The sequence below is a fragment of the Andrena cerasifolii genome, chromosome 1 (genome assembly GCF_050908995.1).
Source record: "Andrena cerasifolii isolate SP2316 chromosome 1, iyAndCera1_principal, whole genome shotgun sequence".
Taxonomy (NCBI): domain Eukaryota; kingdom Metazoa; phylum Arthropoda; class Insecta; order Hymenoptera; family Andrenidae; genus Andrena; species Andrena cerasifolii.
In genome coordinates, this window is record NC_135118.1 from 3,631,301 (window position 1) to 3,654,061 (window position 22,761).

The window sequence follows — 22,761 nt, forward strand, 5'->3', positions numbered from 1 at the left end:
CGTTCAAAGTTAGGGTTGAAAAATCATTTTTGTGGATTTTTGAAAATCTGGTGAGTCAGTCATATTTCGCATTCAAAGACACAAAATTCGTCCATTGACACTATTCCCCTATCTCTAGTAGTTCTCGAGATATTCCACAAAAATGATTTTTCAACCCTTAACTTTGAACGCTGTTTTCACCCTCCAAATATGAAAACGGGGAAAAATAAAAAAACACGTATTTCTTATTTTTCGGTCCTCTATAACATATCCAAAAATCAAAATGATCGGATCCTTATTTACGTTCTATTACTAGAAGAACTTCTTGTTTTCGATGTTTATAATATCGATAAAGCGTTACTTATCACCACTTTGATGTTTATACAGAATACTAATTCGTTATAATTGACATAAATAATCCTTGTTATGATTTTTTAAGTGATTATTCTGCCAGTAGATCATGCTCCGAAGAGAATGAAACCGAAAAATTCGCGCCCTGGTCTCACAATCAGTCATATTCTTGCACTTTGGCCTCATTTTTCACAACTTTCCCTTCGCTTCTCGGAAAAATAGCCAGTACATTTTTTGTTCCTTGGAAGGTATAGAATCGATCTGTGAAAGAATTATTCTTTGGTCGTCAATGCCAAAATTAACCTATTTTTAACATTGTCCTTTCCTGATGAATATCAGTGCAAAGTCGACCTTACGTATTCGGACTATTCTTTATCATACGATTGAATCAGTTCTGAATTACGTATGGCTAAACATATTCACAGTTCGATCGACTTTGGAGATCTCGCTAGTATCTTGGGGGTAATCTCATGAGGATCTAATTGAAAGTAGAGAAACTTAAGGGGGGAGTCTGGTGTAGCGGATCGAAGAAATCGCTTTTTTTTTTGCATAAATCAATAGTTGAACATCACGACAATATGCTCCCAAAGCAGCAAAACGAAATTCGAAAAATTAAAGCGGATATAGCCGATTTTGCTACGGAGCGCCAGGCTACCACAAAACTTGAAATGCGTTTTTCTCGAAACAATAGTTTTACACTTTGCGCGCAATGTAACTCAAAAAATATTCAACCAATCGACTTGGCCTTGTGCACGGATATTTGTGAACATATGCTTCACAGAGCTAAGTTATTGGTATAATGATATTGTTTAAATAAATAACTTTTTTTTAGACTATAATTCTAAAAATTAACATATACTTAGATAAATAAACTGAATTTAAATAAAAAATTATCAAAAATCGAAGTATTCCATAAGTACCCAATTTCAATAAAATTGATGCCAAAACCATAGAAATATATATATAGGAATCTTCAACAAAAATCCCATACACACATATATATATAAATATATTTATTAATAATTATATTAGAAAGCTCTAAAGTAACTATTATTGATCTATTATAAATATATATAGAATAAAGAATAAAAATAAGTAATGGTAAAGAAAAAAATAACGTATAAAATATAAAATAATAACCCGAAACCAATCGCATTAAACCTATTTCGTTGGAAACAGTGAACTTTTTATTCAAGAGGCCGCCATTTGTTCATTTTGCATCTTTTAAGTTTCAAATTTCTTCATTCTGTGCGTACACTCATAAACTAAAAGAAAATTGTTCGATTTCTGGTTTCAGATGAAACCAAAAGACGCTACGTTGCCCGCAGTGCAATAATTGCGTCGCCAACGGACTGGGCATAACTTTGTTATTTGCCGCTCTTTTTTAATAATTTTTTTTTGTTATATACCTTAACCTGTTAATACAATATCCTGAAAGTTTCAGAAAGATCTATCAAATACTTTCTTTAAAAAAAATTCCCGAAAAATGCCTCGATTTTCATTTAGTTACACCAGGCTCCCCCCTTAAGGGGGTATACCCGTTTGAACCCTCGGAAAATGTATACATTTTGTAGATTTTTTTACAAGTCAACGGTTTGATGCAGATTTCCCGTTTTTTAACTATGTTTACATAGTATTATGAACTACTTATAAAAAAAGTTTCAGTTAAAAAACTATTGTTTTTCGGAAGTTACGGATACATGTCCGAAAGTCTCTCGATTTTAGACGGCTAAACGGTGGCCCTAAAAACTCGCGCTACGTTCAACCAATTCACTTCCAATTTTGCATGCAGAATCATAATAAGATTCCGCATCGTCCAACGAAGGCTTTTTTTATTTCGATTCCCCGTTTATTATTTATAAAGGAAAAAGATGGATTTTTCTCTTAGAAAAATTTAACTTTACCTTTGATCTCTCACCATTTCTTTATTTTTCAAAATTTTCAAAATCGCCTTCGTTGGACGATGTGGAATCTTATTATGATTCTGCATGCAAAATTTGAAGTAAATTGGTTGAACGTAGCGCGAGTGTTTAGGGCCACCGTTTAGCCGTCTAAAATCGAGAGACTTTCGGACATGTATCCGTAACTTCCGAAAAACAATAGTTTTTTAACTGAAACTTTTTTTATAAGTAGTTCATAATACTATGTAAACATAGTTAAAAACGGGAAATCTGCATCAAACCGTTGACTTGTAAAAAAATCCACAAAATGTATACATTTTCCGAGGGTTCAAACGGGTATACCCCCTTAAGTTCGCATCAGTGACTATATAGATGACTTATCCCAGGGTCGATTGCCGGGCGAGCAAGCGAAGGATCGCTGAAGCGGTGAGATACAGAGTCCTTCGAATCTCTGTTATTTTCAGAGGTAACATTTGGCAGCTCTCGGACAATACTTGCCACGTTTTACAGGAAATATCGACGTGAGAACGCGCCAAAGCACTGGGAGTAACACCCTCGGCGTGAAAGCACGCCGGCGCCAGCCCGGGTTATTGCGTGTACTTACGAATACCTGAGAAATGGACTTCACGGTTCCTTGAAAGCTTGATCTTTGTTTAAAAGAATGGTGTTACGAATATTAATATTTAATAATACCTCATCTAAGTGCAAAACTATCTTCTGACCCTGCAGGTTCGAGATGAAAATCGAAGGGTCCTGTAAAGGGGTGCTAAAAGATTTATGTAATAATTTTCACCTTAGCATATTTATTATACATAAGTGTATCAAGAATTATTGTATTGGGGAATAAAATTGTAAATTGTATTAAGCGTAGAAGAAGAGGTGAGGGAATATTGAAAATGCTGCTTTATGAGTTTAGAAGCTATTAGTTTAACCTTTAGAGGGCCGGGATTTTTTACTGAAATTGTAAGTTTTATTTACTTAAAATTTGTGCATATATACCACCAACATGGCCGGCAAAGTGTCCAAATTCTTAGGTGGCCACTACAGTGGCCAGCCAGGCCCTCTAAAGGTTAAGGAATGAGGCTCTTTCAATTTACAACCCCTATTTTATTTAATTTACCGTTCTGTGTCATGGTGGTTAATGCGTATTTTTTTTCATCACGATGTCCTTTTCTTTCCCGTTTTTTTATTTGCAATAGATACATACACGTAGAAACTGAACAACTGTTAATGAAATACGGTAGATCGCCTGCTGATCCTTTCAATGACGTGAGCAAGTTCGCAGCGGAAACGTTATTAACGATATCACACATTTTATTATTTCTATACAACACCTGTGCAGAGCCTGAAAATATGCAGTAATGCCTGAAACCCCTATCAATATCGATTCTTTAAGAACAAAACGTCGACGCTCAAGGTCAAATTAATCCTTTCATTAAACGATTTTTTTTTTCCAAATTCTACTCGATGCGAGTAAAAAAGTTCGCAAGGAAATATGTGTTGTAAATCAATGGCCTACTCGTAGAAAATTATTAAAATTTCAGTGAATTAAATTACGAGAAGTCACCCCGGAGGGGGGAGTGCGTGCCCCCCCTCCCCCGCCTTCGAATCTCGTTTCAGTGAATGGAAGGGGAAAATACCTACGTACCTACTTACCTATTGGCCATAAGTTTTCCAATTTTGTGCGTGAAAATGTATTTCTTCGATATATGAACACCGTTTAACTTTTTATCTTCTTATCGAGTAGAATGCATAGAAATAGAAAAAATTGACCCGTGAACTTTATGGTTGAGATGAATTGCACGGATTCATTTATGACAATCGTTGCTATTCCTATTTTTATTGTTCGCACCCTGCACGTGTGAGATCAGATACAGTATGTCCAATTTACATATATAGTAGCAATTATTTCTCAAGCTATTAATGCCTGGCAGGTGCAAATATTATATATATATATATATATATATATATATATATTGAACTTGAATTTTTTTTAAGATTAACCTTCGCAAAGATTTCCATTTCATCTTCATTTTTTATTTAATATTACCAACACGTATATTTTTCACGTGCCATACGAAGCGTATACCCTTTTAATCACTAGCTTGTCGAAGGTTACAGTTTTTGTCTTCGAACGACTGAAAAATAATCCTATATACTTAAACCGTACATACTGCACAGCCACTATAGAACCGGGCCGGTTGCCAGAGTAATTCTTAATCGAACAAACCCATTTACGTAGTCTGCAATCCTTTCAAAAATACCTGTGAGACGTTGCGCACAGTCCGACAGATGAGACTTCTCGCAAGTAGGTAACAGCCTTTATCGCGCGCTACCCACGCCCCCTGTGGTCTTCTCTGCGAAACTGGCGGTTCTGTTGTTAGACTTTGATTATTCCTTTGATTTTCTGGGCTTCTACAGCGAACGTCCCGACTGTCTCTTTCAACGGCAGTAAATCTACCAAAGGGAGGTCACAACAACGAGCTCGCCAACTTCGACCAAGCTTGTCGGTAGATTTAGAGCGACAACGAGCACTTCCATTCGCCATTCGCTTCTAAAGCTTTCGCTTTGCCAAAAGAAAAATCACCAACGTCGCCCTACGTCCTCCATCAACTCCAAATCCAATCCACTCTCCCAGGTTAAGTGTACCACAATAATTATAATATATAACATATCTCTAAGTAACCTTTTATGCCCAGGTCCGCTCTGGATTCACCTAGGAAAGTGAAGGGAACTTGAGAAGTCGATCAGCTCGCTGCTATGATCTTGCCTTGTAAGTACAAGTGCAAAGAATCGCGAGGACACGCCAGGTTTCCGACATTTCCCTTCGATCCTACCGAGGCGCGAGTGTCGGGTACCGTGCAAGCCGCAAACCTCGAGGCTGATGTCCACAGGACTTGGCATTACTTCCTCAATCGCGGCGGCACCAGAGTTGTCGGCGTTGGGGTGGGACTGCTGCTGCAGGACCTGCTCAACGCCCTGTGAGGCTCAACGCTGAGGAAACTCTTGTCGGTGGTCGGTGGCGCTGAGATGACTTCTGGTTCCCCTGGACTAGGGCATCGGCCTTGGTTGCAGGTGGACAGGCTGGTCTTCGATAACGTTTGCAACGGTATCTGATAGATCCTGATCGGTTTCCAATCGCCATGGCTGTCTGCGGAAACGAGAGGGCGAAGGTTGCCTTGCTTTCAAAGACCAGTAGCGGTGGCAGTAGCCAGAGACTCGCTGAAGTTATGCTTTTGAACGTACTTTGCGGATTGGACCTAGACGACGAGGATTGCAAGGGGTTGGACACCGGTTCGTCCTTGTCCGCGGGCTTCGAGTCCAACCGAATTCTTTCACACTTGCCGGGCAGAAACTCTGGGGCCGTGGTGGCGAAGAAGATGTCCTGTTTCGAGGTGATCAGACTTAAGTTCGGCATGGCGATAGTGTGCACCAGGTTCCCGTTGATTATCAGTCGAATCTCCATGGTGTCGTTGGTGAAGGCAATCACGTAAGGGAAGGCACAAGCTGAAAGTACAAATTTCGCCTTGGAGGTGGCTGTTTCTCCCGAGGGAGGGTGAATGAGAAACGACAGGGCTGCCTCACCTATAGCCGCTGGCACAGAGTTCCAGTTGAAGTCGAACTCCGTTGGCGCGGTGCTCTCCTCCACGAGCTTTTGAAAGTGGCAGGTGTCTGCGGAGGACAAATGCACGTTGAAGAGGAGCGAAGAGTGGAAGAGACGATTCGGGAAAGCAAGAGAACTGTTACGTAACGTACTGTTGTAACAGAGCAACAGCTCCGGCTCTTCGTCTTCGCAGAGGTCCAAAGCCGCTACCAAGTGCGGCTTCGGCGTCCCTTCGACGTGGAGGGTCCGCGTGCTCCCCGTATGGGAAATCAGCTCGAAGTGGTGTCGAACGCCGCAGCAGAGGGTCCACTCGTTAATGGAGTCTATGTTCTCTATCATCGTCACCAGGGACGGTGATTCGCTTGCGTTGAACTCTTTCAGCAAGACGAAACCGTCCACGGTGTCCATGTCAGCCGCGGAGCACCACGCTGTCCAAGCCGCGCTGTGCTTCCATTGGAGAACGGTGAGACGCCGACCAACCACCACACACTGCGGGTAATTACGACAGCGATACAGGCTCTTTTGCGGCGGGAAGAAATTTCATGTCACTATTCTACCCTTTATTATGGGGAGGAGGGGCAACGCGAAGTCTATAGAGTTCAGGCCCGCGTCAATGGAACGCGTGACCCGAGCTCTAACAGGCGTCGTTAAGTTCAACAGGAAGGTACACCACTTTCAAGTGGCGGGACGTTTCGGAAAACGGCCCATCAAGTCGGCCAGTTCTTTCCAAGCGGTGGCTGTTGCCCAGAAAGTTGTGCTCAATCCTTCGACGAAATCAATTTAATCTTTCCACGCTTAGACTTCGAAGAGAGAGAATTTAAATAAAATGAAAGTATCACCTGGGTATTTTAATACCTAAGTCACTAGTTATGTCTGGGGTGGGTGGACATGGACTCTGTATTCGTCAGGGAGGGTTAGCGTTATCCTGGGACGCTCTTTGACGCAAAGGATTCATGGATCCACAGGCTGTTCTCGCAGTCAGTGATTAGAGAAATGAAGAAGTACCATTCGCAGATGAGAACCTCCAGGCATGGTGGTGGCGTACAAATGGCAGCCTCTGGATCGCGGTAATCTTCTCTCCTTTATGTGTGCCCGTCCTCTGACAGCCAAAGGACGTACGCGGACACGTCCCCGATTCATGACAGGCTTAAACTTCGCAGTGGCCCGGGTGAAATTGTCGTAGTCATTGTCCTCGCTCTCATCCGCGTCGTCGTCCACGTCCTCCTCGTCCCCGTTGTCCTCGCCGTCCTGATCGTCCTCGCGGTCGTTCAACACCTCCGCGGACCTGTTCGCCGTGTTATTTTCGAATTCCCTGAGACGAAACACGTAAACGTTACTTTCCTTGCCTTTGTCCCTGGCACGAAACAGTAAAATCCCGTGTTGCTCCACCACGGTCAGCTGCTTGATCTGCACGGACTCGTCGAAGATCAGCCTGTGGGACAGGCTGTCTGAAAAATAGTCGGTCGTGGAATTATTCGCACGAGGCAGGAGCTTGAGCTGGGTGAGTTTCAAACCAATGGGTTTCGAATGGAAGATTTCGAGGCGGGAAGTGAAGTAAATCGTTCCGGCAGTATCTATTTAATTTAAAGTGAGCTGTACCTACCTATTGATACTTTATGTTATATTAACTGAAAGTATAAGTCGGGAGCTGTTCAACTCGGCTGGAGGAGCTGCTGGGTAAAATTTACCACAGAGCCGCTAGTTGCGGAAAATATGAAGACTGTTTGAGTCTTTTGTTACAATTTTTTAAAGAACTTTAATGAAGATTTTAGGATATTTGATAATTTTTCTTTGATTCTTAAGACACTGTACTTTAACATAGAAATTACAAAGTTAAAAAAAATATTCTGAAACCGTGGTTTTTTACGTTTCAATTTTGGGTTTTTCTGACCCGGTAGCGACAACCCGTGTTAGAATATGGGGTGCGCCTCCTGCCGGGTTAAGGGCTTAAATAAGTACGTAAGTTTTAGAACAGGGGATTCTTTGGTATCGGCTATGTCAGGGGTGCGCAGGGAGCCGTTTTTAGGCGCCTAGCTGCGAGCAACCCGCCTGTCCCGTTGCTAAGGTTGGAACCGGTGAGGCGAACGAGCGTTTGGTATGACTTGAACCCAGTTATATGTATACACCACTGCTGTTCTCCTCACCGATTCTAACCTTAGCAACGGGACAGGCGGGTTGCTCGCAGCTGGCGCTAAGAGCGGCTCCCTGCGCACCCCTGGGCTATACACTAATACAAATATACTAAGTGAAGCTCATTGCCAGTATTGTGTGTAAAGATTCTTATTCAAGATGGCTAATTTTTTGTATTTCAATGGAGAAACTAGTGAAGATTTGAGAATAGAAGGGAGAAAATTCCAAAAAATTGTGTATACAAATGTAGGCATATCGTAAGTCGGCCATCAGTAATTGAAAAAGTGGTAATCGTAGATCAGGATTAATTGAGAAATTCATTCTGGAAGTAACAAAGTGGAGTGTACTATGTCCTTCCGTTTTCAAAAGGATAAGAAAGATCCGTAAAGGTAAAGGTGACATTCCACGCGAAATCGGACACTTTTTGGAGTAACATTTCGGATGTGGCTGAAATTTGAATATGTTGTAGTCTTTAGGGATATATAAACATATCTCGAAGGATTTTTGACGATTTTGAAAAATGTCGATTTTACAGTTGTTTGAAGGTAAGTGCTAACTTTTTTTCAATAAATTATAACTATGGAAGTAGTAAACGTATGGAGATGAGGTTTACGGCGATTTGTAGAGAAGAGATTGAAGTTTTAAGAAAAAATTATTTCAGTTTCAGAAAAAATTTTTTTTAACCATTTTTGTGCAATTATTTTAAACAAATGCAGTTTTTTAACAACGGGCGCGATTTTAAATCTGAAAAAAAAATACAGAATATAGTTTTATCCTTCTCCTTCATGGTCTAATTGTCAAAAAGATGGGCATTTTAAAATTGGCCTTGTAAAAATTGTCGAAAATTGACGCTGCGTCGCCCAGCACCGCGGTACTCGCAGCGGCTAAGCGGCTATACTTGGATATTCTTATACAGGATTCTCGAAATTGATAAGTATTTGAAAAAAAACTGAAGCAGGAAAACTCTTACTGTTTTTTATATCCAACATAGTACGGTATCTCAATTTTTGGTGTTCGCAATATTTTCCTTGAAACGAGGGTGACCTTTTCTTTTTTTAAATGGAATGCTATATATTTGATTATCCAATATGAAGACAAATTCAACCATATGGTACACTATGACCTTCAAGGCCACACAAGGTTAGGAATGAAAGAAAGAAACTCAATCTACTAGATAGATAGTTCAATATATTTATTTCATTCCTAACCTTGTGTGCCAATTTTAAAATACCCATATTTTTGACAATTAGACCATGAAGGGGAAGGATAGAACTATATTCTGTATTTTTTCAGATTTTTAAAATCCCGCCCGTTGTTAAAAAACTGCATTTGTTTAAAATAATTGCACAAAAATGGTTAAAAAAATTTGTTTCTGAAAATGAAATAATTTTTTCTTAAAACTTCAATGTCTTTTCTTCAAATCGCCGTAAACCTCATCTCCATCCGTTTACTACCTCCATAGTTATAATTTATTGAAAAAAAGTTAGCACTTACCTTCAAACAGCTGTAAAATCGACATTTTTCAAAATCGTCAAAAATCCTTCGAGATATGTTTATATATCCCCAAAGACTACAACATATTGAAATTTCAGCCACATCCGAAATGTTACTCCAAAAAGTGTCCGACTTCGCGTGGAATGACCCAAAGGTGAGAAAGGAGAAGGGATTAGAATTTCGAAAAGTGACAAAATAAAAACTCCAAGTTTACCAGATTTCTATCAAGGAACCAGCTATCATAAATTTATCTGGCTACAAATATTTGAAGCAATTTCAAAGAAATTAATGTATGTTAATCTAATATACTGAATTCGTTTCTAATATTAATACACATATGTGCTTCAAAGTCGAATGGACTGGAAAATTGTTGTAATTAGAATGTTTTCTAACCTTCTATCAGAAAAGTCCCATTTTCAGTAGCAATGATCAGCTTATTCTCCAACCAAACATCCCCGCAGACCACTTCGTGGGGGAAGTCCGGATATATGCACCTGGGTTCCCATGGTCTAGGCTTCAAGGGGCCAGCAGTAGCCAAAGAAGTCGGTGCTAGACCTCGAACGATGGATTCCAGCTTTAGGGCCTGGCCGACGCGAACCATCTCTACTGCACGCGTTTCCTCGCGACGTCGACCTGGAGCCTCCACCACATCCGACAGTGCTCGTCGGTTTAACATGCTCTGCGAAAATTTCATTGCATTTCTTTTTCACGGAGGGAGAGGGACGGAGAACATTACTGCCACGACTAAATGTATGTTTCTTTTTATAAATCTCCTTTTACCGGGGCACTGAAATTCATATATATATATTCTTTTTTAAATTTTCTGATACCGAGGCAATGGGATCCATATATTTTTTTTCTTCCAACCGAGGCAATGGAATTAATATATTTTTTTTTCTACATTTCCTATTACCAAGACAATGGGACTCGCATAGGTGGGCACATTCTTTTCTTTTTTAAATTTTCTGTTACCGAGGCAATGGAATTCATATATTTTCTTTCTAAATCTCCTTTTACTCAGGCAATGGAATTCATATATTTTTGTTCCTAAATTTTCTGTTATCGAGGCTATGAGGAGATTGATATATTTCTTTTTCTTCTGCATCCTGTATCATTGAAAACAGTATTGTATTTGTGTTTTTTGTTTTCCTGTTAAACAGGATGGCGTTTCAAAGCCTATCGCTTTATCTTAAATGTAGCTGATTTAAATCTAATACTTTTAAATTATATTTTATATTTATTAGTTTTGATTTTATTTATAATATATATATATATATATATTATAAATAAATAAATAAATATATATATATATTATTTGAAATAAAATCAAAACTAATAAAAATAAAATATAATTTAAAAGTATTAGATTTAAATCAGTTACACTCACAGTTTATTTAAAACAGAATTAAATTTTTTATTTTATAGCTAATATTAAATTTACAAAAAAATCATTTTATATTTTTAAAATTTTTTTAGGAATTGTAATTAAAATAGAATTTGATGTGGCAACTAATTTTATAATAATTTGTTAATATGAATTATATGTGCCATGTTAGATGCATTGAAATGTTACATGCATTGTGGCTTATTTTATAATAACATTTCTTCAGCATCAACCGGTAAGGGCTTAGCTCAGAAGAGCCACAAGAAGGAAATAATACAATTTTTCGTAAAGCACGAGCTAAACATAGCAGAATGTGCAACAGGCAAATGAGTAACAAAGATATTTTACATTATCTCTGGATCTCATCAGATCCCTTAATTAGCTCTCTCGGACTGAAAGAAGATAAAAAAGTTAAGCCCTTAACGGTTGATGCTGAAGAAATGTTATTATAAAATAAGCCACAATGCATGTAACATTTCAGTGCATCTAACATGGCACATATAATTCATATTAACAAATTATTGTAAAATTAGTTGCCACATCAAATTCTATTTTAATTACAATTCCTAAAAAAAATTAAAATAAAATAAAAAAGAATATAAATAAATAAACTGTAAGTGTAGCTGATTTAAATCTAATACTTTTAAATTATATTTTATTTTTATTAGTTTTGATTTTATTTCTAATATATATATATATATAAAAAAGAATATAAATATATATATATATTAGAAATAAAATCAAAACTAATAAAAATAAAATATAATTTAAAAGTATTAGATTTAAATCAGCTACACTTACAGTTTATTTAAACATAAATTTCGTAAATTTGAATTAAATTATTTATTTTATAGCTAATATTAAATTTACAAAAATTCATTATTCATTTTTAATATCCTCAATTTCCAAAGTTTTTATGTCATGTTATGCTAAATAATATTTTTTATAGATTATACTAAAGAATGCAGGATTTACTTGCACCCCTCCGTTATTGCTGAGCCCTTTACGAGTATTTAAAAAAAAAATTATTGAAATCGGCCAAGATTTGCGCTGTCTACCGATTTTTGTCCAAAATCGCACACTGTGCGGCGCACCTGGAAAAGGTGTTGTCACCCATCTCTTACCCCAGTACCCCCGCCCCGTGACTGCTTAACTTTGATAATCTAACCGGAACCGGTGTCTCCATCACGACAACGGCCGCTGGTATTGAAAGCAGTAAAGTAGTACAGTTGGAAGTGAACCAGAATCTATTGGTAGGTACTACTGTCACGAAAATGCATTGCAAAACTGTAAAGCTACAAGTAGGTATCAGTAGTGCTCTGAAATCGCCAAGTGTGCATTCCTTTCTCTTGCTCACTCTGGATTCGATTGCCTCGTTAAATGGTTCGGCATAAAACAGAGTCAATTGCCGAAAAGTTCCCAACCCCGGTTATGTGCTCGCGTCCGGTCCCGACGCGCGGGCAATTAACCGGGCAGCGCTGTGTTCCGAAGTACCCTGTAGGGTAAGCAGGCCAGTAGCTGGACAGGCCCAGCAGATGGACGAATCGTTAGTTAATCGTTAATATTGAAAGAACTAGAGTTTTAATCTATATTATTGCTTTTTTATTTTGTAGAAAAAACGTTTGTTTCTTTATAAAACATTAACATATTTATCTAAAATAAAATTTTGTATGCGAAAAAAATGTATTTGCATGTATGATTTTACGCCACCATGCGCGAGTCACTTCATGTCTGAAACGTCTAGCCACATTAGGCTAGAGATAACCTCACTTTATTTGCGGCCTGGGCCTATAATCTGTGGCACCGTTTTCTGCCAATGAAGACTCCATACGTTTTTAGTTTTGATGAAATAAACTATATTTTAACTAAAAATAACTTAATCTAGGTACCTACTATATCTAATAAGTCTTTTATTCGTCTAGCCAGACACCCGTCCATCTATTTTGAACTGTCCATCTGCTAGCCCTATCGTCCATCTACTGGTGACACGGGCAATGGGTAGAATTTTCATCATTTTATCCTTAAATACATTAATTTTTTACTTGCAGTTATTTTTTTCTTTAAATTTGTACATTTTTACGTGCAAAGCTTTTGATTTTTTTTTAATACAACAGATATTTCTAAGGAACACCTTGATGTAAACTTCGGAATCAGCTAAACTGTCCATCTACTGGTCTGCTTACCCTACAGTGTACACCATACAGGGGCGACTTGGCGGTGGAAATACTTACGTTGCTTTTATTTTCCTGCGTGTGCTCCTGATACATGTCCCGAAGAAGAGCGTCCAGCGTCCTCTCTCTTTTGCGCGAAAACGTTGGAGTGTTGAACGTTGCCTTCTCGCCGTTTATTAGTTTCACCAGCAGGAACTCGCGCAGCGTATATGGATCCTCAAAAACAGGCGGGCAGGGCAGGCTGGGTCCGAACAGCGGCACACTTTCGTCGCAGTAGATTGCTACGCGCCACCCTCTGTTGTTGTCTTCGGCCGACACCACCGCGAATACATCTGTGTCGCGATGCAGAGGGCAAATTTAATTTTTTATTAATCACAGGACAGGTTTCGCGTTTCACACTCGGTCGAATATAAAACTTAACTCTGGATTAGTGTCGGCATAGAACTTCTTACAGGTCTTACGGTAAAACAGAAGTATTTGATGAAAGGATTGAATCGAGAAGCCTCATCAAGGTACCTACGTGATTCTAGCACGGAGAATTCTAGTTTTGTTTAACTCCTCGGCTGATTATGTGAGTGGTCAGGATTGAGCGGTGTTTCGAGAAAGTAGTGATGGGTTCGAACGTCTCGGAGGTATTTTTGTTTGAACAAATACTTCGTTTCAATGATACGAATTTTGATTATTTAATTCGTGGATGGTAGATCTTTTGTAGGTTTTAGAATCTTCGTTTCTTTTTAAAGTGGTATTAATAAGTAATAAGTAATATTAGTAGCTTGATACCCCAGAGGATGGGATGAATCCAAATTAGCCCTGTCACCGCCAGGTTCAACGATCGATATTGGTAGAAGAATATTGAACTTACGTGTAAATTGGCTCCTAATGCAATTCGGATTGAAAGTGTCTATGGCATCGGGGTCGTCCGTGTAAACGATGTTAACGATGTCGTTGCCAATGTGACGCTTTCTCTCCAGCTGTTGCGGATTGTCCTTTGAATAGGGAAGCATCGTGCTCACGTGGTACATGACTTCGTGTCCCGCGTAAACTGTATAGTAACTTTCCTTTCCAGTCATGTCCCCTAGAAAATTTTTAATTTTAACTTCGCAAGTTGCAAATGTGTCGGGATCATTCCACGCCAAATTTTTGTGAAAATGAAATACGACATCGCTGCCGCGAAAGTAAAGGGCGTTTATGTCATCGCTTTGATGGTTTCGAAATTGCTAAAAAAATAAAACCTATCAAATTTGGCAAATTTCGCTCATTTTAATCAGAAAGGATTGGCCTTCCTGAAAAAAAATTGGGGTGGAATGACCTGTAGGCAATTTTTGTGTTCTGAAGAATAGATTCTATCTACTTTTTTTTCTACCTGTTTTAATTGTGTAATTTTGGAACTGTAGGTATATTATAAATTATAAAATAGGGGAGAGTAGCCTATATTGGACCGGCTCCTTAATTGGACCATTCGTGTATCTCGATAAACAAATATATTTGCAGTGGTTCTTTCGGCTACACTGATTTAGGAAGTCGAGATGAAACATGCGAGAGCAGCGAGACGGTTATTCATTTGTTTGTCGTTGAGCGTCGTCGAAATCATTATTTTTCGTGCTATTTCAAGTGGATTTCTTTCTACATCTTGTAAGTACCATAATTTTAAATGATACTAGTTTAAAGTGTGCTGTCTTAGCTACAAATTCATGTCCGTACTTTCCCATATTCGTATAAGTATAACAATAAAAACATATCTTTTTGATATAACCTGCAAGTTGCCTAACATTGGACCACCACTATACTCCCTCTCATTTAAGAAGGAACCTGGCGACCGACGAGTTTAGACCGGTTCTGCGCAGGTTGACGCTCATTGGTGCCGGGAGAAGCCGCTATTGGCTGTACCCCCACCAACGCTCTTTTGGAGCCAATGAGCTCATTCTACATGCGCGAAACGGGTTTCTTCTTAAATGACAGGGAGTATAGTTGCTTAAATTGGACCGGTCCATTTTAGGATACCATCTACGTTATGGTAGCGAATAGTTAAAAGCATACTAAGAAGTTTTTTTTAAGTTTTTTTCCATTTTAAAAATATTTAAAATGACGACAAGGCAAAAGTACGGGAAATGGAATGAAGATGAACTACAAAAGGCCATTATAGCTTACAAAAACGGTGACTATGGTTTAAATGAGTGTAGTAGTGTGTATGAAGAGTCAAAAGCCACACTGGCAAAAAGATTAATGTTAGAGATAAAAGCTGGTATTGCTTGCTATGTAGCAAAAACAGTGAAGAAGACATGATACGATGTCTTCAGTGTCGCACCTGGGTTCATACACGTTGTGCAAATGTGAAACCCACCAAAACAGCGTACTATTGCACCACGTGCACCGTAAGATACTTGTTTCTTCCTGTTTCTATTTTTATTCAATGCCCTGACCAGTGTTTTTTTAGATTGTATATATAAATTCATTGATTTTTAGGAGCGGTCCAACATAGGAAACCGGTGGTCCAACTTACGAAACCGGTTGCCTGAAATGGACCGAAGTCATTAGTTTAATTTTTTTGATATATTATTTTAATCAATTATTTTATTAATACACTAAATACATGATGAAATCTACATGAAATGTAGATCATTTTCCCGTTTCTGTTTGCTTCCTGCAATGTGTTACGCCCGTGTAGGAGGGAAAAATAAAAAAGTGGTCCAAAATAGGCAACCTTCCCCTACATTTTAACGGCACATATGCGATACCTTTAACGTCCAGACCACCTCGATACTTGTCCCAGTTCTGTAGTCGTATTCTCTCGCCCAGCATCTCGAGGAACTTTTCAAAACCCGGACTACCTTTCTCTGCAAACAAGCCACTATGTAGGGAATTCCTATTTCATCATCATTCAAACTCCTCCCTTCAGGCAGATTCCAGACCACGGACAAACATTTAAAATCTTAACATCCACTTCGATGCAAACTGATATCCTACCATGGTCTCACATGGTAGCTTCCGTTCATATTTTACTGTTTTCGATTAAAATTTAACGAATTAAACAAAATCAACGTGTAATTCCTTCGCGACGTAGAATAGTCAAGGTATTTTTGTTATTTTCAGCAACGCCGTTTGCAAAATGTAATCGACAGATTTTCAGATGTAGGTAATAATTTGCTTTTGCTGCAAGCAAGAATTTCTGCTGGTAAAACAAGCTACAAACTCGAGCAATTATTCCTCTGTCTGGCGAAAGTAAACATCAATGTGGTTTCCTATCGTTAATGATTAAACTTTTAGTTAAATTACCATTAGACAGCATCTCGTCGTCGGTGATTTGTCCTCTTTCCGCGTATATCACACCGAATTTGAAATTCACCGATCCCTCTTGTTCCTCTAGAAGAAGAAGGTCCTGCAACACGAAATCCATTATGAAACTGATGATTTTCCCGTGTTTGACGGACTCAGTTTCATACCCATCACTGTTTCAACATGTTCCATATATTCTATAGTACTTATTTATTATTTATACAAAGTTTACCACAATATGGATTCATCTAAAAAAAAAATTATTTGCGTGTCTATGTGTACACCCTGATTGGGCTGAATTTTGGACCGTACACAGAGTTGGGCATTATTCGACTAAATTTTTCTTCGACTAACCATCGAATCAAAATTTCAAATAAAGTGAAATTATTCGAGAATAACGAATAATTTTTTAGTCGACTAAATCTGTATTCGACTGAATTTTTAGTCGTTATTCGTTATTCGAAAGACCGCCGTGGCGACTAAGCTTCACGAATAAAGGTTGGTTTATAAAGCCACCGAGCCGGGCCGTCCGTGCCGCGCTGAGCCTCTATGGTAAGCTTATGGAGGCGAGGAGCCGCCGAGTTCCCATCGAGCTCGGTGGGAACTCGGCGGCTCCTCGTTGCCCGCTGGGCCCGGGCTCGGTGGGAACTCGGCGGCTCCTCGTTGCCCGCTGGGCCCGGGCTCGGTGGGAACTCGGCGGCTCCTCGTTGCCCGTTAGGCCGGGGCTCGGTGGCCGCGCTCGTTGAGACGACGGGCCGGACGGGCCGAGTCCGTGCCCTGTCGAAGTGCAACGTTGCTGGGTTTTGTGCTCTCAACACGTAGGGTAAATCCCGGAGACGCGGTCGACCTAATATAAAATGGCTATTAAAACTAATATAGATATCTAGATATACAGATATATAGATATACAGATATACAGATATACAGATATACAGATATACACATATATAGACATCTATATTAGTTTTAATAGCTATTTTATATTAGGTCGACCGCGGCTTCGGGATTTACCCTACGTGTTGGGAGCATAAAATCCAGCAACGTTGCACTTCGACAGGGCACGGACTCGGCCGGCCCGTCGTCTCAACGAGCGCGGCCACCGAGCCCGGACCCAGCGGGCAACGAGGAGCCGCCGAGTTCCCTCCGAGCTCGGCGGCTCCTCGCCTCCATAAGCTTACCATAGAGGCTCGGCACGACACGGACGGCCCGGCTCGGTGGATGTATAAACCGACCTTAAACCGACCTTAAGCCGCTTCGGCTCGAGTAGGTACACTCGAAAAGTGTTCCCTTTTCCTCATGATATCCCCCTTGGCCCGGCCGGAGGCCGAGGGTCTCAGGTCCTGAGCCGGAGCAGCTCGGGTTTTGACCCCCGCTTATTCGTGTCGCTTAGTCGCCACGGCGGTCCTTTGAATAACGAATAACAACTAAAAATTTAGTCGAATACAAAGGGTGTAGGCGGATAAGCATAGTAAAAAGTGCCCCCAAACCAAATTCAACTTTGTTTGCGGCAATCGGTAGGTTCCTCTAAGAAAAGTATTTCTGCCAAGTTTCAACCCGATACCCCTACTACTAGGGTAGTTACAGGGTGAAGCGTAATTTATAGATTAAGCTCCATTACTTTTGTTCTATTGAATAGAAACTTATACAAAAAATCAGAGGCCTTCTGCCCATTGATACACGTGTCTGTGAATTTTTTCAGAATTTTCGGTGGCAAAACTGAATTTTAAAAAATTCAAAAATATTAAAAATCCCGATTTCAAAGTAAAAATTTCAAATTACAACATTTACATTTTTACAGTTCTGGCGTCTTTCTATGGTCATTAATGTCTAATTTTTTCAGATTTTTCGAAAGGGTGGAACGCAGTCGCAAAAATCAAAAACTGATATTTCTTACATCCCCGTACGCAAAGTTGTGGCATACTCGTACGACGAATATATCTTTTTCATTAAACGGGTGTTATATGCAATTCTAAATACTTTCGCATGTTTTAAATGCGTCAATGCAATTAATCTGATAACATTTTACCGTTGATAAGGCTGAAGTTTTACCTAATTGCGTGTATAAGTGATGTCAGCACATAATAAGTGTCACCTCGATCGTTCTTAAATAATATCATATAATAGGTTTTCATTATCAGATACTACTGCATTCATTAAATAAGTTACTGAATTCTAGTCGATGAGTTTTACCTTTAATAATTTCGATTTGCAGCGCAAGTAACGCGATATTTGTAGTTTAATCTTCGTCGCCATCATCATTTATTACAGGATTCATCTGTTCGGTACTAAATATTTTGCTAAGTATCTCTACGGGCCTTATAATTTGTGCAAGCTACCGAGCATGCGATAAATAATATATTATCGCTGCTACATGCGAATAACATCCAATACTACGGCTCCCATTTGCACACTCACAGAAATGACGCTTGATTCCAGAGCAAGAACGGTCGTGGTGAGACTTATTACATCACTTCTACAAGCAATTAGGTAAAACTTCACCCTTATCAACGGTAAAATGCTATCAGATTAATTATTGCATTGACTCATTTAAAACATGTGAAAGTATTTAGAATTGCATATAACACCCGTTTAATGAAAAAAAAAAAATATATTGGTCGTACGAGTATGCCACAACTTTGCGTACGGGGAGGTAAGAAATATCAGTTTTCGATTTTTGCGACTGCGTTCCACCCTTTCGAAAAATCTGAAAAAATTAGACATTAATGACCATACAAAGACGCCAAAACTGTAAAAATATAGATGTTGTAATTTGAAATTTTTACTTTGAAATCGGGATTTTTAATATTTTTGAATTTTTTAAAATTCAGTTTTGCCACCGAAAATTCTGAAAAAATTCACAGACACGTGTATCAATGGGCAGAAGGCCTCTGATTTTTTGTATAAGTTTCTATTCAATAGAACAAAAGTGATGGAGCTTAAACTGTAAATTACGTTTCACCCTGTAACTACCCTAGTAGTAGGGGTATCAGGTTGAAACTTGGCAGAAATAGTTTTCTTAGGGGAACCTATCGATTGCCGCAAACAAAGTTGAATTTGATTTGGGGGCACCTTTCACTATGCTTATCCGGCTACACCCTTTGTATTCGACTAAATTTTTATTCATTATTCTCGAATAACTTCACTTTATTCGAAATTTTTATTCAGTTCAATCGAATAAAAATGTAGTCGAATAAAAATTTATTCGACTAATGCCCTGACTCTGACCGTACACCATCATCTTCTTCATCCAAATTACGAATATCACAAACAACTTTGCACATAAATTTTATACACTCTATACTTTTAGAAAATGAAAAAAAAAACACATTGTAGGTACCTAATATACATATACGTATATAAGTACTCTGCACACTTCATACTTGCAAGAAATGCCGAAATTGCAACAACAAAAAATAAGACTTTCTTGAACCCAATAAAATAGAGAGACTATTATTTAAACAATCGACTCACTTTCTGAATTTCTGGTGAGAAAACCTCGCGCGGCGCTTTTTCGAGTTTCTCTAGTCCGAAGAAGTTGCTGGAAAGTTTAAGAAAAATGTTTTGAAGAACCGGTGGGAAATTGTTGCCACGGAGGCTAGCCACTTGGAATCGATGAAGAAAGGAAGGGGTAATAAAATATTCACCTCAGGATTTGTCTGATCGTCAGCGTTTTGTTGGCGGAGTACGGCAGCGATATTTTCTGGGCTCCCTATAGTTTTGCGGCACATTATTTGCCAACGATTCGTGGAATTTTTATTTCTAATGTGAAGGGTGCTTCGGGAATGACTACTCACCGTTTTTCTCCACAGAATCACCCTGTAATGCGGTACACTTTGATCGCTGTTCTCGCTCGTCACAACGGAGAGAAACAAGGGGTTCCTTTCTTGGTCCGCGGCGACGTAATTCTGATGCACTGCTGGCAAAGACGTTTCACGTTGCGAATATAAAATTCAGAGAGCTTAGTGGCAGGAGAGAATATCTATAAACCTGCGCCTCTCGATTTCAGGTAACAATAACTTTTTATTTAACTGCGTGGAATCGCTGAGATCTACCCGCGTTCAGTGACCTCAGTGTCGGTGATAAAAAAATCATGGTTTCCCTGTTTTGGAACGAAGCAGTTCGCACTTACACGTGCCAGTTGCTGACACTGAAACGAAGGGAGCATTGACACTGACGGCACTGAACCGTCACGGAACTGATGTGCCCGCGTGGACATAGACCTTTAAAACTTCGAATGGGACAAGGTTTTGAATAGTACTCCTTCAAATCGGTCAGGCCTTCTGAGCGATCACTTCTGTCGAGAAAGTTTTGCTTAAGGGAACACCACTGTGATGGCCGGAAAAGTAAGCCATTCTTAAGAATTTTTTCAGGAGTAATTTAGTTTTCATAGAAAATGTTTATTACCTACCTTTAGTACGCTGTCTTAAGGGGTTATGCCTAGTCAGGCGGTCGAAAAGAGGCGAATATTTGTGAATTTTTTTTGAAGAAGCGGAAGCGTATAATTTTACAAAACTTTTTGCGTTTTAAAGAGCAACATTTAAAGAACATTTGGTAATTTTTTCGTAGAAAAATATTTACGTTTATAATAAAATAACATGCGACATCCAAGAAGCATTTTTAAAAATTTGGTTTTGCGGTGAGCATTGCCATTCGGAACTAGATTATCTAAAATCAAAAAACCAAAAAGATTTCCTTAGTATATTAATGTATCCTCAGGTTGACGGAGAGAATTTTCCGAAATATTAAGTTAAAACAACATGGCAGCTATTTAAAGTTGAAATCCTGATTTTTTCGCGTGATTTTTGCAGGAAAAAATCAGGATTTCAACTTTAAATAGCCGCCATTTTGTTTTAACTTAATATTTCGGAAAATTCTCTCCGTCAACATGAGGATACATTAATATACTAACGAAATCTTTTTTGTTTTTTGATTTTAGATAATCTAGTTCCGAATGGCAGTGCTCATCGCAAAACCAAATTTTTAAAAATGCTTCTTGGATGTCGCTTGTTATTTTATTATAAACTTAAATATTTTTCTACGAAAAAATTGTCAAATATTCTTTAAATATTGCTCTTTAAAACGCAAAAAGTTTTGTAAAATTATACGCTTCCGCTTCTTCAAAAAAAATCACAAATATTCGCCTCTTTTCGGCCGCCTGACTCGGTATAACCCCTTAAGAGAATATACAAAAAAAAAAAAAAAATAGAAAAACATCCTTAAATTTTAATGTATTAATTAATCTAGAGACACGGTAGCGTCTCGACGCCAAGTACAGGAAAGAAAGTACCGCTGTCATTTACTCGTCGCACGGCAATTCCAACCTAACCTGAAACTTATTTCATTAATATCTCATTACGCCTGGAATATTTCCTAAATTTAAAGGCATTTTTTTTATGTAAACCGCATATAAGCTTTCGAATAAGACCAATTTCAATAAAATCGGTCCGCGCATAACGGAAATATCGTAATATCGTCTCATGGATTTGTCAAAAACGGTCCGAAAAAATTGTTCTTTTCCTTCGCCTTCATCAAGAAATTTTTCATCAAACATAATACGTATACGCGTTACACGCACACCTTCAGCCAAAACGGAACTAACACACGTTTCGTTCGTCAATCGCTATCTTCACTATGCAATCTACTCCAAATTTTCACAGCTTACCGTCAAGTTATAACCAAGTTATAAACGTGTTTTTACAAATATATACATAAATGAATTTCTTTTTAATTTAAATGATAAAAAACAATTTAAACCAATTCCACCAATCCAATTGTCTTGAAGCTTTGCAAGCGTGCGTAGTTTGGATGACAATACAATATATTTTTTTAAAAAAAAACCCGAGAGGAGGAAAAAATTATCCAGTCATCAATTAATAATATAATAATAATTTATAATATTGAAAATTATCTGAAGTCATTCTCTATGCAAATTATCGTTGTAAAAAGAAGTGAGATCTCCATAAAAAAATTCAGAAAAGTAAAAAAATTACGCCAAGTACATGAAATCAAATAAATCACAAAAAATAGAAAATAATAATAATTATAAAATAAAAAAAGATGTGAAATCAAAATGAGCTGCACGTGCATAAAGGTAATAATAAATACAAATAAATATTTTAATACGAATAAACATGTATATGTATATGTTTATGAATTTTAGATTGTAAGGGAGTTATTGTAAATTATTAATACGAGGACAATTAACATTTTTTCTGTTTCGCAGGGCCAAGTATTTTGAATAAAATGTTTATTCGTATTAAAATATTTATTTGTATTTATCATTACCTTTATGTACGTGCAGCTCATTTTGATTTCACATCTTTTTTATTTTATAATTATTATTATCTTCTATTTTTTGTGATTTATTTGATTTCATGTACTTAGCGTAATTTGTTTACTTTTCTCAAGTTTCTTATGGAGATCTTCTAGACACCCCCACGCGAGCTGGTCAAAGGTGTAACTATGGAACAGCAG

The 22,761-nt window shown here is 38.3% G+C and overlaps 1 protein-coding gene across 7 annotated transcripts in view; it reads right to left on the minus strand.

Annotated features, from left to right (window-relative positions):
* Positions 1 to 2,713: 2,713 nt before the first annotated feature.
* Positions 2,714 to 22,761, minus strand: part of LOC143366318 (GTPase-activating Rap/Ran-GAP domain-like protein 3) — a 38,039-nt gene continuing 17,991 nt past the window's right edge. For 3 of the 7 annotated variants that reach the window (XM_076807328.1, XM_076807338.1, XM_076807319.1), the window contains 13 exons: positions 20,082 to 20,203; positions 19,932 to 19,996; positions 19,759 to 19,825; positions 16,288 to 16,390; positions 15,750 to 15,848; positions 13,877 to 14,089; positions 13,075 to 13,346; positions 9,853 to 10,138; positions 6,841 to 7,283; positions 5,988 to 6,324; positions 5,817 to 5,903; positions 5,478 to 5,738; positions 2,714 to 5,382 (listed from right to left, as the gene is read on the minus strand). In XM_076807328.1, coding sequence (XP_076663443.1) covers positions 5,135 to 5,382; positions 5,478 to 5,738; positions 5,817 to 5,903; positions 5,988 to 6,324; positions 6,841 to 7,283; positions 9,853 to 10,138; positions 13,075 to 13,346; positions 13,877 to 14,089; positions 15,750 to 15,848; positions 16,288 to 16,390; positions 19,759 to 19,825; positions 19,932 to 19,996; positions 20,082 to 20,203 — 2,603 coding nt within the window. In that variant the 3' untranslated portion in view covers positions 2,714 to 5,134. The remainder of the gene's footprint in view (positions 5,383 to 5,477; positions 5,739 to 5,816; positions 5,904 to 5,987; positions 6,325 to 6,840; positions 7,284 to 9,852; positions 10,139 to 13,074; positions 13,347 to 13,876; positions 14,090 to 15,749; positions 15,849 to 16,287; positions 16,391 to 19,758; positions 19,826 to 19,931; positions 19,997 to 20,081; positions 20,204 to 22,761) is intronic. The other 4 variants (XM_076807346.1, XM_076807354.1, XM_076807374.1 and 1 more) reach the window with 4 other exon arrangements.